Below are 13,223 nucleotides of genomic sequence, written 5' to 3'. Positions count from 1 at the left end.
TTTATGGTATACAATTTCAATGCAGACACACAAAAATAACAAATATGTATACATGTTTCGAAAGTGATAGTAGCAACAACAGGTCAACATATTAATTGTGACGGTAAAACACAGTTGTTGTTTTCATATTCATAAATGTATGTAAATGTCATGAATATGTAAACAGTAAATAAAACATTGTTTAAACAAAACACACATACACAGACAGACAGACAAAATCTCACTCACGCACGCACACACGCAGGCACGCAGGCACGCACACACGCAGGCACACACATACACACACATACACACACACACACACACACACACACACACACACACACACACACACACACAAACACACAGACAGAATAGTGAAGGGTACATTTGCATATCGCATACGTGCAGAAACTCACTGTCCATATTATACAATGCATAAAACCCGTGTCAATGAAGTCATTCGAAATACCAATCGTATGATAGTACAACCCTGTACATAATTATGTAGTTACTGATAACTTCATTTTGATTCACGCACGAAAATAAAGTATGCTGAAGTCCATGTGTTTCAAATGCACAGTGGATTGGTCAATGGTAGGTCAGCAAATCTTCTCAGGTTTTCATTTAATTTTAATTTTTTATGAACATTTCCTTGAAGGTACTTCCATTAATTTTGATAACAAAATGGGTCGAGTGTCAATATTCCTCTCACAAGGAGATAACTATTGATATAACGCTGACACGATTTCCTCGATAACAGACGTGCCGATAGTGAAGTCCAATGGTGCTGTTCATCAGCTTGTGACAGCGTTATCCTTACGCTGGGAATTACCGACTATTTCATTAAGGTAAATGTGATGAGGGGCAAACAGAGCAAGATGGTTGATTTGAGATTGCGGCGTAGGAGCAGAGAACGAACGAAAGAACGAACGAACCAACGAATGAACTTTATTTACAAGAATAAAGGTTTAAGGCACATTGCCTTGTCTAACAACATGTCCTTAAACAAATACTAGACATTTAATATTCACTTAAGAAGCAAAGGAATGGAAAGAAATAATAATGATAATACTATTAAAAAAAAGAAAGAAGCTAAATACAATCGGAATAAAAAATAAATGCGGAGAAAAATAGAAAGGCCCAATAGAGAAGAGAAACAAAACCCACATCAACAAACTAACAAGCAAACAACAACAACACACGGGCAAACTGAGAAACAAAGAATTAAACAAACAAACAAAGAAGCGACACGCAATCAAATGAAGAGGTATATACATGAAATTAATGTTCCACAAGATAAAATTAACAAAGGGGTGGTGGAGGTACATAAAGATCACACCGATAAATTAATAATCGAAGACATGGCATTTATAAACTATTGTTTCGATCTTGGTATTTGTCAAAGCATGAGTTAGGCACTGTATTTCTCCAATTAACTTTTTAGTCTTGGCAATTTTCAAATCATTTTGTCAGATTATCTTTTGAATCTTGGCATAGCCTATCTGGAAGCATCTTGTCAGTCCTTGCGTTCCTTTTTAATTTCACCTATGAAACTCCAACATTTATAAGGTAGGGTCTCAAATCCAAGCGTCTCTCACATTATTAATCCGGTCATGACTAGCAAAGAAACGTTACGATGCTTCGACTCTCCCACCAACAGCTCTGTGACAGCTCAAGCACTTTTCTTTGGATGGTGAATGCACATCGCAGAAAAAAGGAAGAACATCTCTCGAAAAGTAAGCACCTGTCTCAAAGCATTGCGCCGTTGGGTTTATTTAGTCCGTTGGTGCTAACAGGTTTATTTAGTCCGTTGGTGCTAACAGGTTTATTTAGTCCGTTGATGCTAACAGGTTTATTTAGTCCGTTGGTGCTAACAGGTTTATTTACCGTTGGTGCTAACAGGTTGATTTACTCCGTTGGTGCTAACAGTTATCTCCTCTTCGTCGTAGGAGAGGTTTGTGAACGTTGCCGGTTGGTGGACGCCGAGGATTTCCTCTCCCCTCGGTGGTGACTCTGGTCGGACGTTGTTGGCGAGGGCAGTCATTTCGAAGGAATTGATGATGACTTCGTTGCTGACTCCTGCTTTGCTTTGCCGCTTCACGTGGTGATATACCCTGGTGAAGGAAAGGACAAGGTATTTTTCTCTCATGAAATCGTTATCGTCATAATAAAGCAGTTTGTCTTTTGATGAAATAATATTAGTTATTTGATGCTTACATATTATGCCAGTAAAACCTGGATTGCACTGCTATGTGAATAATTATTTGTTGATCCTGTCTGGCAAATAACATGTTCTGCTCAAGATATCTACGCAACTAGTGGGCCCGAGTAGCCACCCACCCACCCATTACCCTACACGCACGCATGTAGTCTTATGGACACGAAAACACGTATACTCGTGGGTCAAATTCTGCAGGGATAAATGTATCGGTGCCTGTCAAAGCAGTCATGCCCTTGAATGAGAAAAAAAACCACACCTCACACATAACAACAACAAACAACCGACCACAGACACACATCCACACAAACACCGACGCACTCACTCACGGACACACTCACTCACACACACACTCACACACACACACACACACACACACACACACACACACACACACACACACAGATACACACACACACACACACATATATATATATATATATATATATATATATATATATATATATATATATATATATAAATATATCTGCACACATTTGTAAGAAAATTAATGCACAAGCACACACACAAAACACCAAACCGAAGTTGCTGTTTACAGTTACTGGCCAGCAAATTAATTTCAACAAACCTTTTTCTGAAGGCTACGACGACGATGATGATGATGATGATAGAACCAACCACAGCAAACACGACCCCAATCACAACATCCTTATGTTCATCCAGCCAAGCCTAGAACAGATAATTATAAAGAAATATATTGAGGTGATACTACAAAAAAAGAAAATAAGCAAAAACAAACATATATACTGTTGCTAAATTTATCGTTGTATCTACTTGTTTGCACTGCTGCTTATAGTTCATTTCAAAATGTATTTACCTTTGCTGTCACGATTTAGTGACATGGATCGAGAAAAAAACACTCTCTCGGGTGCCTTTCTCAAATTGCGACGGAAAGCGCCTGAGCTTGTGTTTGGGCAACGGCTGGTTTTAGCTGACCAAGCATAGCCGAGCACGGGGATTTTGTTTTGCAGGGGTTCCACGTGCGTGATTTTGCTTGCTTGGCGAAATCGACTGTAACTGTACTGGATACGGGACACGTGGAGTCACGTGATGTGTTTTCAAGGTTGTTTGGGGAAGACATGAAAAGGACACTCGAACACAGAGCAGCAACAGAGAAGGATCGTTTTCCTCCATCCTGAAGTTAGATGGTCTTCTTCACTCGGTGAAATATTATAAGTCAGAGTGCCGTTCTGCATGGTACAGTAGGGCTTCACGGAACTACGAAGGAGAGAACACTTTTCGCTGTGTTACCTGTGCTGGCAACAAGGTTGCCGGGTTTTGGATTCTTGGCTGAGCGTTTTTTTTTTTATCCCACGCATAAAGTATTTCAGCACAAGGAGAGGGTATGGCGAGAATTTCGTTGACGAACAAAAGCTATATCAAAGGAAGCGGATTCGCTTAAAGGAGAGCTACCTACATAGGCTGTTGAGGTAATAAATCGTTATTTAACGGTGTTGACGAGTCTGTGTTTGTAGAATGAAATACTCTCTGTTGTTCTTTCCAGGTTAGCGCATAATTTGCTCTTTGTGACGCTAAAATAATAATCTGTATATGTTTTTTGCAGATATGGAGAGAAGGAAGGAAAATGGCTGATTTGTTGTTTTATAAGTTCGTTTGTGCAGGCCCACGTGCTCGATGAAATATGTAACGGTGACATGTTTAAAGGTGGAGTGTGAAGGGTAGCGTGGAATGTTTAGTGCACCAATGCTTTTTGTTGCAGCTTTCTACGTGTACTTGCTACGTAACCGGTGTCTACGTAACCTGTCTACGTAACCTGTCTACGTAACCTGCCTACGTAACCTGTCTACTTGCTGTAAACTGGTGTACTAGTGGTTGCTGTCGCTGTTGTCGTCCTACCAACTACACGTCTGCTATATTTTTCTGGTAGACTACGGGGAGGATCTTCAGCGACTGAGTGAGCGCCTGATATCTCCACTATTCCCTGCTTCGTTCAACGCCAACCGGCACTTCATTCGACGGAGCAGTTGTGGAGATAGACTATTCACGGGTCGCCCACTCAGTGGCATAAAGCTAAGTGCACCTTGTCATAGCGCCCTTATACCGCCTTGTCATCTTGTGTATTTATGATTACATTCGAGTAGTGACAACGTGGGGTGTGTGACACCTGCATAAACCAGCACTTTTACAGACAGCTATATTTTCTATCTATACACGGGATCAGCGTGTTATTATCATGTTCTAAATTTTAACTGGCATTTTTGTCAGTGACCTATATTTTACATTTTGAACGTAAAACATCTTTTGGAGTGAAGTCTCTAGGGAGGTGGCGAGTTGGTACATAAACAGGCGTCTGAAACTTATACTTTTGTTGATTCTATCTATTTGTATGACTGCGAGAGTGAATCGTGGTGTGGTTAGTTAGTTAGTAGTAACTAACCGTTCATAATCACCTTATGTGATATATTGAAACGTGACATTTGCCCTTAACATTCACCACCCAAACTTAATAGATGCATGCAACTGTGAAATGATCTGTATCATTTAGCAATTAAGCCTAATCAAACATTGCAGTTGTGTCTAAACTACAACACATCAAATGTCATTTCGACTTTTTACAGTTAATATCTCCAGAAAACGTCTCTAACATGGATTCTTGACTACCATACGTTTAATCGGAGGTCGTCTTTTTATTTAGTGGTGTTTATCAGAAAACGTATGTTTGACTGAAATCGGATTACCTTCTGCGCTGCCGCTTCTATCACGTGACCCTTATGCACGACGTAAGGAAGGGCATCAGCAGGGGCATTCTGCAAAACGTCCTTGACCTCATTCACGCTGACCTTGTCGGCAACGGAAGTGGTCACTTCCAGAATGACAATCGTGACCTCTTTGCTGCAGAAACAGATACATATATATACACTCAACAACGACGATTATGATTCAGGGAGAACATTTTAAGATATTATTTTAACACACTTTGACTTGTCTACGTTTACTATGTACACTTTGTTTTGACTGAGTACGCTCCAGCGTAAGGTAGGGGGGGCTGTGTGTGTGTGTGTGTGTGTGTGGGGGGGGGGGGGTTGAGCTTTGGTCTACGTCCGACTGCACCAATAGGAAAGTAACTTATGATTCGTCAGGGTATAAGCCAATCGAGAACATCAGTAAATCAGAGAAAACAACTTACAACAAAATATACCACACACTATTTCACAACACAAACAGCTCAACTGTTTTCACAACACAAAAAGAACATCCCTGACATATTTTGTGATGTGTTGTAATTTATGAGACATGCAACAGCTGAAGTTTTTGAAAATTGATGCCAAGGGCAAAACACGTATGAATAACGCAGTCAGGATACATTTCTGTTCCATGAAATACGTGTTATGACTTACCCTGCGCCGTCAGTCCCCTTTTTCAAGGACATTCCGACTTTGAAAGCGTCGTGGTTGCCCATGGTACAATTCACCGTGAGAAGCTGTAGGATGGCGCGCTGGAGTGTCATCCTGTCAACGTCACTGACCGCAACGTCCATCGCCAGTGTGACGTGAATTGTTTCCATCACTGGTATATCTAATGTTGATGATTGTGTGAAAGAAGTAGACGACGTGATTTCTAGACGTCCTGGTTTCGTGCTCGATGCATTGTGCATCGTAGATGGGACTGAGGGATGTGAAGACGAAGACGAGACCGAAGTTTGAGATTCGGTTTTGGCAGCTGTATTGAAATGGACCTTGGGACTGGAAAACATTGCTGTACTGCTGATATTGTTCAGCAGAGTCGAGAACGGAGTAACTACTGGTGTTGTTCTGTCACTGAAAGAGATTTTTGATACAGTTCCTTCGGAAGACCGTCTAATGCTGTCAGTCATGGAAGTCCCCAGCGTTCTCCTTGTGCTGGTGGATGAGCTTGCAGATGGTGGGGTAGTTACAAAATCTGTCTTAATGGCAGTTGTTGAAGGCAATGTCGTTCTCAAAGACTGGTTTGAAATATACGGGGAAGAGTTTAAGTTTTGAGTAGAAGTAACAAAAGAAGGCAGTGTGTCATTTGCTGGAGTGGTGGAAGGTAGTTTATGCTCACATCTATTGCCAGTAAAATCTGGAGCGCACTGACAAATGTACCCATTGCCGTCGTTATCACAATACCCACCGTTCAAACATGCGTCAGGTTTACACGCTCTGCTATCTACTTCACAGTATGTTCCATTAAAACTTGTAGGGCACAAGCATTTCAAACGATTAACTTGGTCAGAGCAGCTGCCGCCATTTTTGCAAGGGTTGGAAGCGCATTCGTTGATGTTTATTTCACATTTGCTACCTGTAAATCCTGTCTGGCACCGACATTTATAGCCATTGATTTGGTCTTGACAAGTTGCACCGTTTTGACATGGATTGGAGTGACATTCGTTGATGTTCGTTTGACACGTTGAGCCTGTAAATCCTTTCTGGCAGTGACATTTAAAACCATTGATTTGGTCGGTACAGGTCCCGCCGCTTTGGCAGGGATTCGGGTTACATTCGTTGATGTTTGTTTCACACTTTGATCCCGTGAATCCTGCAACACAGTGACAGGTAAAGCCATTGACACGGTCCGTGCAGCTTGCCCCGTTTGTACAAGGGCTCGAAGCGCATTCGTTGATGTCTGCTTCACACATAGTGCCGGTAAATCCTGCAGAGCACACACATTTATGTCCGTTGACTTGGTCCACACATTTGCCACCATGTTGGCAAGGGTTGGAAGCGCATTCCTTGATGTCTGTTTCACATTTGCTACCTGTAAATCCTGCCTGGCACCGACATTTATAGCCATTGATTTGGTCTTGACAAGTTGCACCGTTTTGACATGGCTTGTAGTGACATTCGTTGATGTTCGTTTGACACGTTGAGCCTGTAAATCCTTTCTGGCAGTGACATTTAAAACCATTGATTTGGTCGGTACAGGTCCCGCCGCTTTGGCAGGGATTGGGGTTACATTCGTTGATGTTTGTTTTACACCTTGATCCCGTGAATCCAGCAACACAGTGACAGGTAAAGCCATTGACTCGGTCCGTGCAGCTTGCCCCGTTTGTACAAGGGTTCAAAGCGCATTCGTTGATGTCTGCTTCACACTTAGTGCCGGTAAATCCTGCAGAGCACACACATTTATATCCGTTGACTTGGTCAACACATGTGCCGCCATGTTGGCAAGGGTTGGAAGCGCATTCCTTGATGTCTGTTTCACATTTGCGACCTGTAAATCCTGCCTGGCACCGACATTTATAGCCATTGATTTGGTCTTGACAAGTTGCACCGTTTTGACATGGCTTGGAGTGACATTCGTTGATGTTGGTTTGACACTTTGAGCCTGTAAATCCTTTCTGGCAGTGACACTTAAAACCATTGATTTGGTCGGTACAGGTCCCGCCGCTTTGGCAGGGATTTGGGTTACATTCGTTGATGTTTGTTTTACACCCTGATCCCGTGAATCCAGCAACACAGTGACAGGTAAAGCCATTGACTCGGTCCGTGCAGCTTGCCCCGTTTGTACAAGGGCTCGAAGCGCATTCGTTGATGTCTGCTTCACACTTAGTGCCGGTAAATCCTGCAGAGCACACACATTTATATCCGTTGACTTGGTCCACACATGTGCCGCCATGTTGGCAAGGGTTGGAAGCGCATTCCTTGATGTCTGTTTCACATTTGCTACCTGTAAATCCTGCCTGGCACCGACATTTATAGCCATTGATTTGGTCTTGACAAGTTGCACCGTTTTGACATGGCTTGGAGTGACATTCGTTGATGTTTGTTTTACACCTTGATCCCGTGAATCCAGCAACACAGTGACAGGTAAAGCCATTGACTCGGTCCGTGCAGCTTGCCCCGTTTGTACAAGGGTTCAAAGCGCATTCGTTGATGTCTGCTTCACACTTAGTGCCGGTAAATCCTGCAGAGCACACACATTTATATCCGTTGACTTGGTCAACACATGTGCCGCCATGTTGGCAAGGGTTGGAAGCGCATTCCTTGATGTCTGTTTCACATTTGCTACCTGTAAAGCCTGCCTGGCATCGACATTTATAGCCATTGATTTGGTCTTGACAAGTTGCACCGTTTTGACATGGCTTGTAGTGACATTCGTTGATGTTCGTTTGACACGTTAAGCCTGTAAATCCTTGCTGGCAGTAACACTTAAAACCATTGATTTGGTCGGTACAGGTCCCGCCGCTTTGGCAGGGATTCGGGTTACATTCGTTGATGTTTGTTTCACACTTTGATCCCGTGAATCCAGCAACACAGTGACATATATAGACATTGACTCGGTCCGTGCAGCTTGCCCCGTTTGTACAAGGGCTCAAAGCGCATTCGTTGATGTCTGCTTCACACTTAGTGCCGGTAAATCCTGCAGAGCACACACATTTATATCCGTTGACTTGGTCCACACATTTGCCACCATGTTGGCAAGGGTTGGAAGCACATTCCTTGATGTCTGTTTCACATTTGCTACCTGTAAATCCTGCCTTTCACCGACATTTATAGCCATTGATTTGGTCTTGACAAGTTGCACCGTTTTGACATGGCTTGGAGTGACATTCGTTGATGTTCGTTTGACACGTTGAGCCTGTAAATCCTTTCTGGCAGTGACATTTAAAACCATTGATTTGGTCGGTACAGGTCCCGCCGCTTTGGCAGGGATTCGGGTTACATTCGTTGATGTTTGTTTCACACTTTGATCCCGTGAATCCAGCAACACAGTGACAGGTAAAGCCATTGACTCGGTCCGTGCAGCTTGCCCCGTTTGTACAAGGGCTCAAGGCGCATTCGTTGATGTCTGCTTCACACTTAGTGCCGGTAAATCCTGCAGAGCACACACATTTATATCCGTTGACTTGGTCCACACATGTGCCGCCATGTTGGCAAGGGTTGGAAGAGCATTCCTTGATGTCTGTTTCACATTTGCTACCTGTAAATCCTGCCTGGCACCGACATTTATAGCCATTGATTTGGTCTTGACAAGTTGCACCGTTTTGACATGGATTGGAGTGACATTCGTTGATGTTCGTTTGACACGTTGAGCCTGTAAATCCTTTCTGGCAGTGACATTTAAAACCATTGATTTGGTCGGTACAGGTCCCGCCGCTTTGGCAGGGATTCGGGTTACATTCGTTGATGTTTGTTTCACACTTTGATCCCGTGAATCCAGCAACACAGTGACAGGTAAAGCCATTGACTCGGTCCGTGCAGCTTGCCCCGTTTGTACAAGGGCTCAAAGCGCATTCGTTGATGTCTGCTTCACACTTAGTGCCGGTAAATCCTGCAGAGCACACACATTTATATCCGTTGACTTGGTCCACACATTTGCCACCATGTTGGCAAGGGTTGGAAGCACATTCCTTGATGTCTGTTTCACATTTGCTACCTGTAAATCCTGCCTGGCACCGACATTTATAGCCATTGATTTGGTCTTGACAAGTTGCACCGTTTTGACATGGCTTGGAGTGACATTCGTTGATGTTTGTTTTACACCTTGATCCCGTGAATCCAGCAACACAGTGACAGGTAAAGCCATTGACTCGGTCCGTGCAGCTTGCCCCGTTTGTACAAGGGCTCGAAGCGCATTCGTTGATGTCTGCTTCACACTTAGTGCCGGTAAATCCTGCAGAGCACACACATTTATATCCGTTGACTTGGTCCACACATGTGCCGCCATGTTGGCAAGGGTTGGAAGAGCATTCCTTGATGTCTGTTTCACATTTGCTACCTGTAAATCCTGCCTGGCACCGACATTTATAGCCATTGATTTGGTCTTGACAAGTTGCACCGTTTTGACATGGATTGGAGTGACATTCGTTGATGTTCGTTTGACACGTTAAGCCTGTAAATCCTTGCTGGCAGTAACACTTAAAACCATTGATTTGGTCGGTACAGGTCCCGCCGCTTTGGCAGGGATTCGGGTTACATTCGTTGATGTTTGTTTCACACTTTGATCCCGTGAATCCAGCAACACAGTGACATATATAGACATTGACTCGGTCCGTGCAGCTTGCCCCGTTTGTACAAGGGCTCGAAGCGCATTCGTTGATGTCTGCTTCACACTTAGTGCCGGTAAATCCTGCAGAGCACACACATTTATATCCGTTGACTTGGTCCACACATTTGCCACCATGTTGGCAAGGGTTGGAAGAGCATTCCTTGATGTCTGTTTCACATTTGCTACCTGTAAATCCTGCCTGGCACCGACATTTATAGCCATTGATTTGGTCTTGACAAGTTGCACCGTTTTGACATGGATTGGAGTGACATTCGTTGATGTTCGTTTGACACTTTGAGCCTGTAAATCCTTTCTGGCAGTGACATTTAAAACCATTGATTTGGTCGGTACAGGTCCCGCCGCTTTGGCAGGGATTCGGGTTACATTCGTTGATGTTTGTTTCACACTTTGATCCCGTGAATCCAGCAACACAGTGACAGGTAAAGCCATTGACTCGGTCCGTGCAGCTTGCCCCGTTTGTACAAGGGCTCGAAGCGCATTCGTTGATGTCTGCTTCACACTTAGTGCCGGTAAATCCTGCAGAGCACACACATTTATATCCGTTGACTTGGTCCACACATTTGCCACCATGTTGGCAAGGGTTGGAAGCACATTCCTTGATGTCTGTTTCACATTTGCTACCTGTAAATCCTGCCTGGCACCGACATTTATAGCCATTGATTTGGTCTTGACAAGTTGCACCGTTTTGACATGAATTAGAGTGACATTCGTCGATGTTCGTTTGACACGTTGAGCCTGTAAATACTGGCTGGCAGTGACACTTAAAACCATTGATTTGGTCGGTACAGGTCCCGCCGCTTTGGCAGGGATTGGGGTTACATTCGTTGATGTTTGTTTCACACCTTGATCCCGTGAATCCAGCAACACAGTGACATATATAGGCATTGACTCGGTCCGTGCAGTTTGCCCCGTTTGTACAAGGGCTCGAAGCGCATTCGTTGATGTCTGCTTCACACTTAGTGCCGGTAAATCCTGCAGAGCACACACATTTATATCCGTTGACTTGGTCCACACATGTGCCGCCATGTTGGCAAGGGTTGGAAGCGCATTCCTTGATGTCTGTTTCACATTTGCTACCTGTAAAGCCTGCCTGGCATCGACATTTATAGCCATTGATTTGGTCTTGACAAGTTGCACCGTTTTGACATGGATTGGAGTGACATTCGTCGATGTTCGTTTGACACGTTAAGCCTGTAAATCCTTGCTGGCAGTGACACTTAAAACCATTGATTTGGTCGGTACAGGTCCCGCCGCTTTGGCAGGGATTCGGGTTACATTCGTTGATGTTTGTTTCACACTTTGATCCCGTGAATCCAGCAACACAGTGACATATATAGGCATTGACTCGGTCCGTGCAGCTTGCCCCGTTTGTACAAGGGCTCGAAGCGCATTCGTTGATGTCTGCTTCACACTTAGTGCCGGTAAATCTTGCAGAGCACACACATTTATATCCGTTGACTTGGTCCACACATGTGCCGCCATGTTGGCAAGGGTTGAAAGCGCATTCCTTGATGTCTGTGTTACAATTGCTACCTGTAAATCCTGCCTGGCACCGACATTTATAGCCATTGATTTGGTCTTGACAAGTTGCACCGTTTTGACATGGATTGGAGTGACATTCGTTGATGTTCGTTTGACACGTTGAGCCTGTAAATCCTGCCTGGCACTGACATGCATAGCCATTGACTTGATCTACACAAGTGGCACCGTTTTGACATGGATTGGAGTCACATTCGTTGATGTTTGTTTGACACTTAGTGCCGGCAAGTCCTGGCCCGCAGCTGGTCGCTTTTGTTGCGGACGTGGTTGTCTCTGGCAGAGTTGTTGTTTTGGATCCGGCGTAGTTGCTTGTTGTCAGAGTTCCGTTTTGTAAACACTGCGACGGAGCCGTACACGTCACCGTCAGCAATAGGACTACTCTGCACAGCAGCAAAACCCATCTTGGAGTGAGACAATGCATTCTTCTCTGTTTTGGGTTTAGTTTTAAGTTAACCTTCTGCTATTGAGACTGTCAGCTCATTTACCGTTGTGGTCACAGTGATTTGCTCAGCATATCTTGTAGAACGAGATGGATAGTACTTCAGTTGATGTCGCTGGGATAGTGTCAACGACTTCGGATGCAACGTTGGTATTTCAACACCAAAATATATGGGAAGTGTACGCACAAGCCCCCACGTTTCGTTCATACTTGTGACTGGAGTTCAAAATAATATCTCGCTGTTGAAGGTTAATAATGGGGACAAAATATAATCTACATCCACTCCCGTCCTCGTGTCAGAGGAAGATGATTGTCGTCGGTGTGAACTTCCTAACCTACAAGCCTACTTCTAAGGTCAACTGGACAGATAACTGAGTGATCGTTCATGCAGCTCTCTCGTTTTAAAGTCCCTGCCTGTCTGCCAAGATCAGGACAATCAAGCTTGAACAAATTGGGGGCTAATTGCCACTAAAACTACCACCAATAATAATACATGTACTACTGTTACCCCTGGCATTCCTACCGCTACAACTAACACTAACACTTTATGACCAAGAATACGTTTTTTTTATTGATCGCTTTGTTTGCATTGAACGATCAAAATGCTGCAGAAATGTAACTATAATATTGTGTGTGTGTGTGTGTGTGTGTGTGTGTGTGTGTGTGTGTGTGTGTGTGTGTGTGTGTGTGTGTGTGTGTGTGTGTGTGATAAGATCCATGATGGGTACCTAGTTTACTGCATTGTTGTTTATACTTGTATGCATGGCCAACTTATTTGGTCGTACTCTCATGCGTATTTTCAACTGGTTGAAGGGCAGAAGACGAACTCCGGAAATACCTCTGTACGGGCATGTATAGGTTGTGAACAAACTTTCCACACATGCTTCTTGTTCACGTGTTTCCGACACACCCCTCGCTAGTGACTGGCATATAATGTCACGTGGGAAAGTTTAACTCAATAAAAGCAAGAATATTTGAACACTCTTTCGCAACCCAAACAAACCCGACAGAGTTATTTCCAAACATCGTCTA

General features: G+C 43.8%; 1 protein-coding gene across 1 annotated transcript; it reads right to left on the bottom strand.

Annotated features, from left to right (window-relative positions):
• Nucleotides 1-4,730: 4,730 nt before the first annotated feature.
• On the bottom strand, nucleotides 4,731-12,153 carry LOC138953916 (fibropellin-1-like). The gene is made up of 6 exons (XM_070325905.1): nucleotides 12,012-12,153; nucleotides 10,463-11,185; nucleotides 9,051-10,360; nucleotides 5,581-8,339; nucleotides 4,921-5,074; nucleotides 4,731-4,736 (listed from the first exon to the last, which is right to left on the bottom strand). The coding sequence occupies exons 1-6, from the start codon at nucleotides 12,151-12,153 to the stop codon at nucleotides 4,731-4,733; spliced, it is 5,094 nt and encodes a 1,697-aa protein (XP_070182006.1).
• Nucleotides 12,154-13,223: the final 1,070 nt, after the last annotated feature.

The sequence above is a fragment of the Littorina saxatilis genome, linkage group LG2 (assembly GCF_037325665.1).
Source record: "Littorina saxatilis isolate snail1 linkage group LG2, US_GU_Lsax_2.0, whole genome shotgun sequence".
Classification (NCBI taxonomy): Eukaryota; Metazoa; Mollusca; class Gastropoda; order Littorinimorpha; family Littorinidae; genus Littorina; species Littorina saxatilis.
This window is presented reverse-complemented; position numbering and strand designations above follow the sequence as displayed.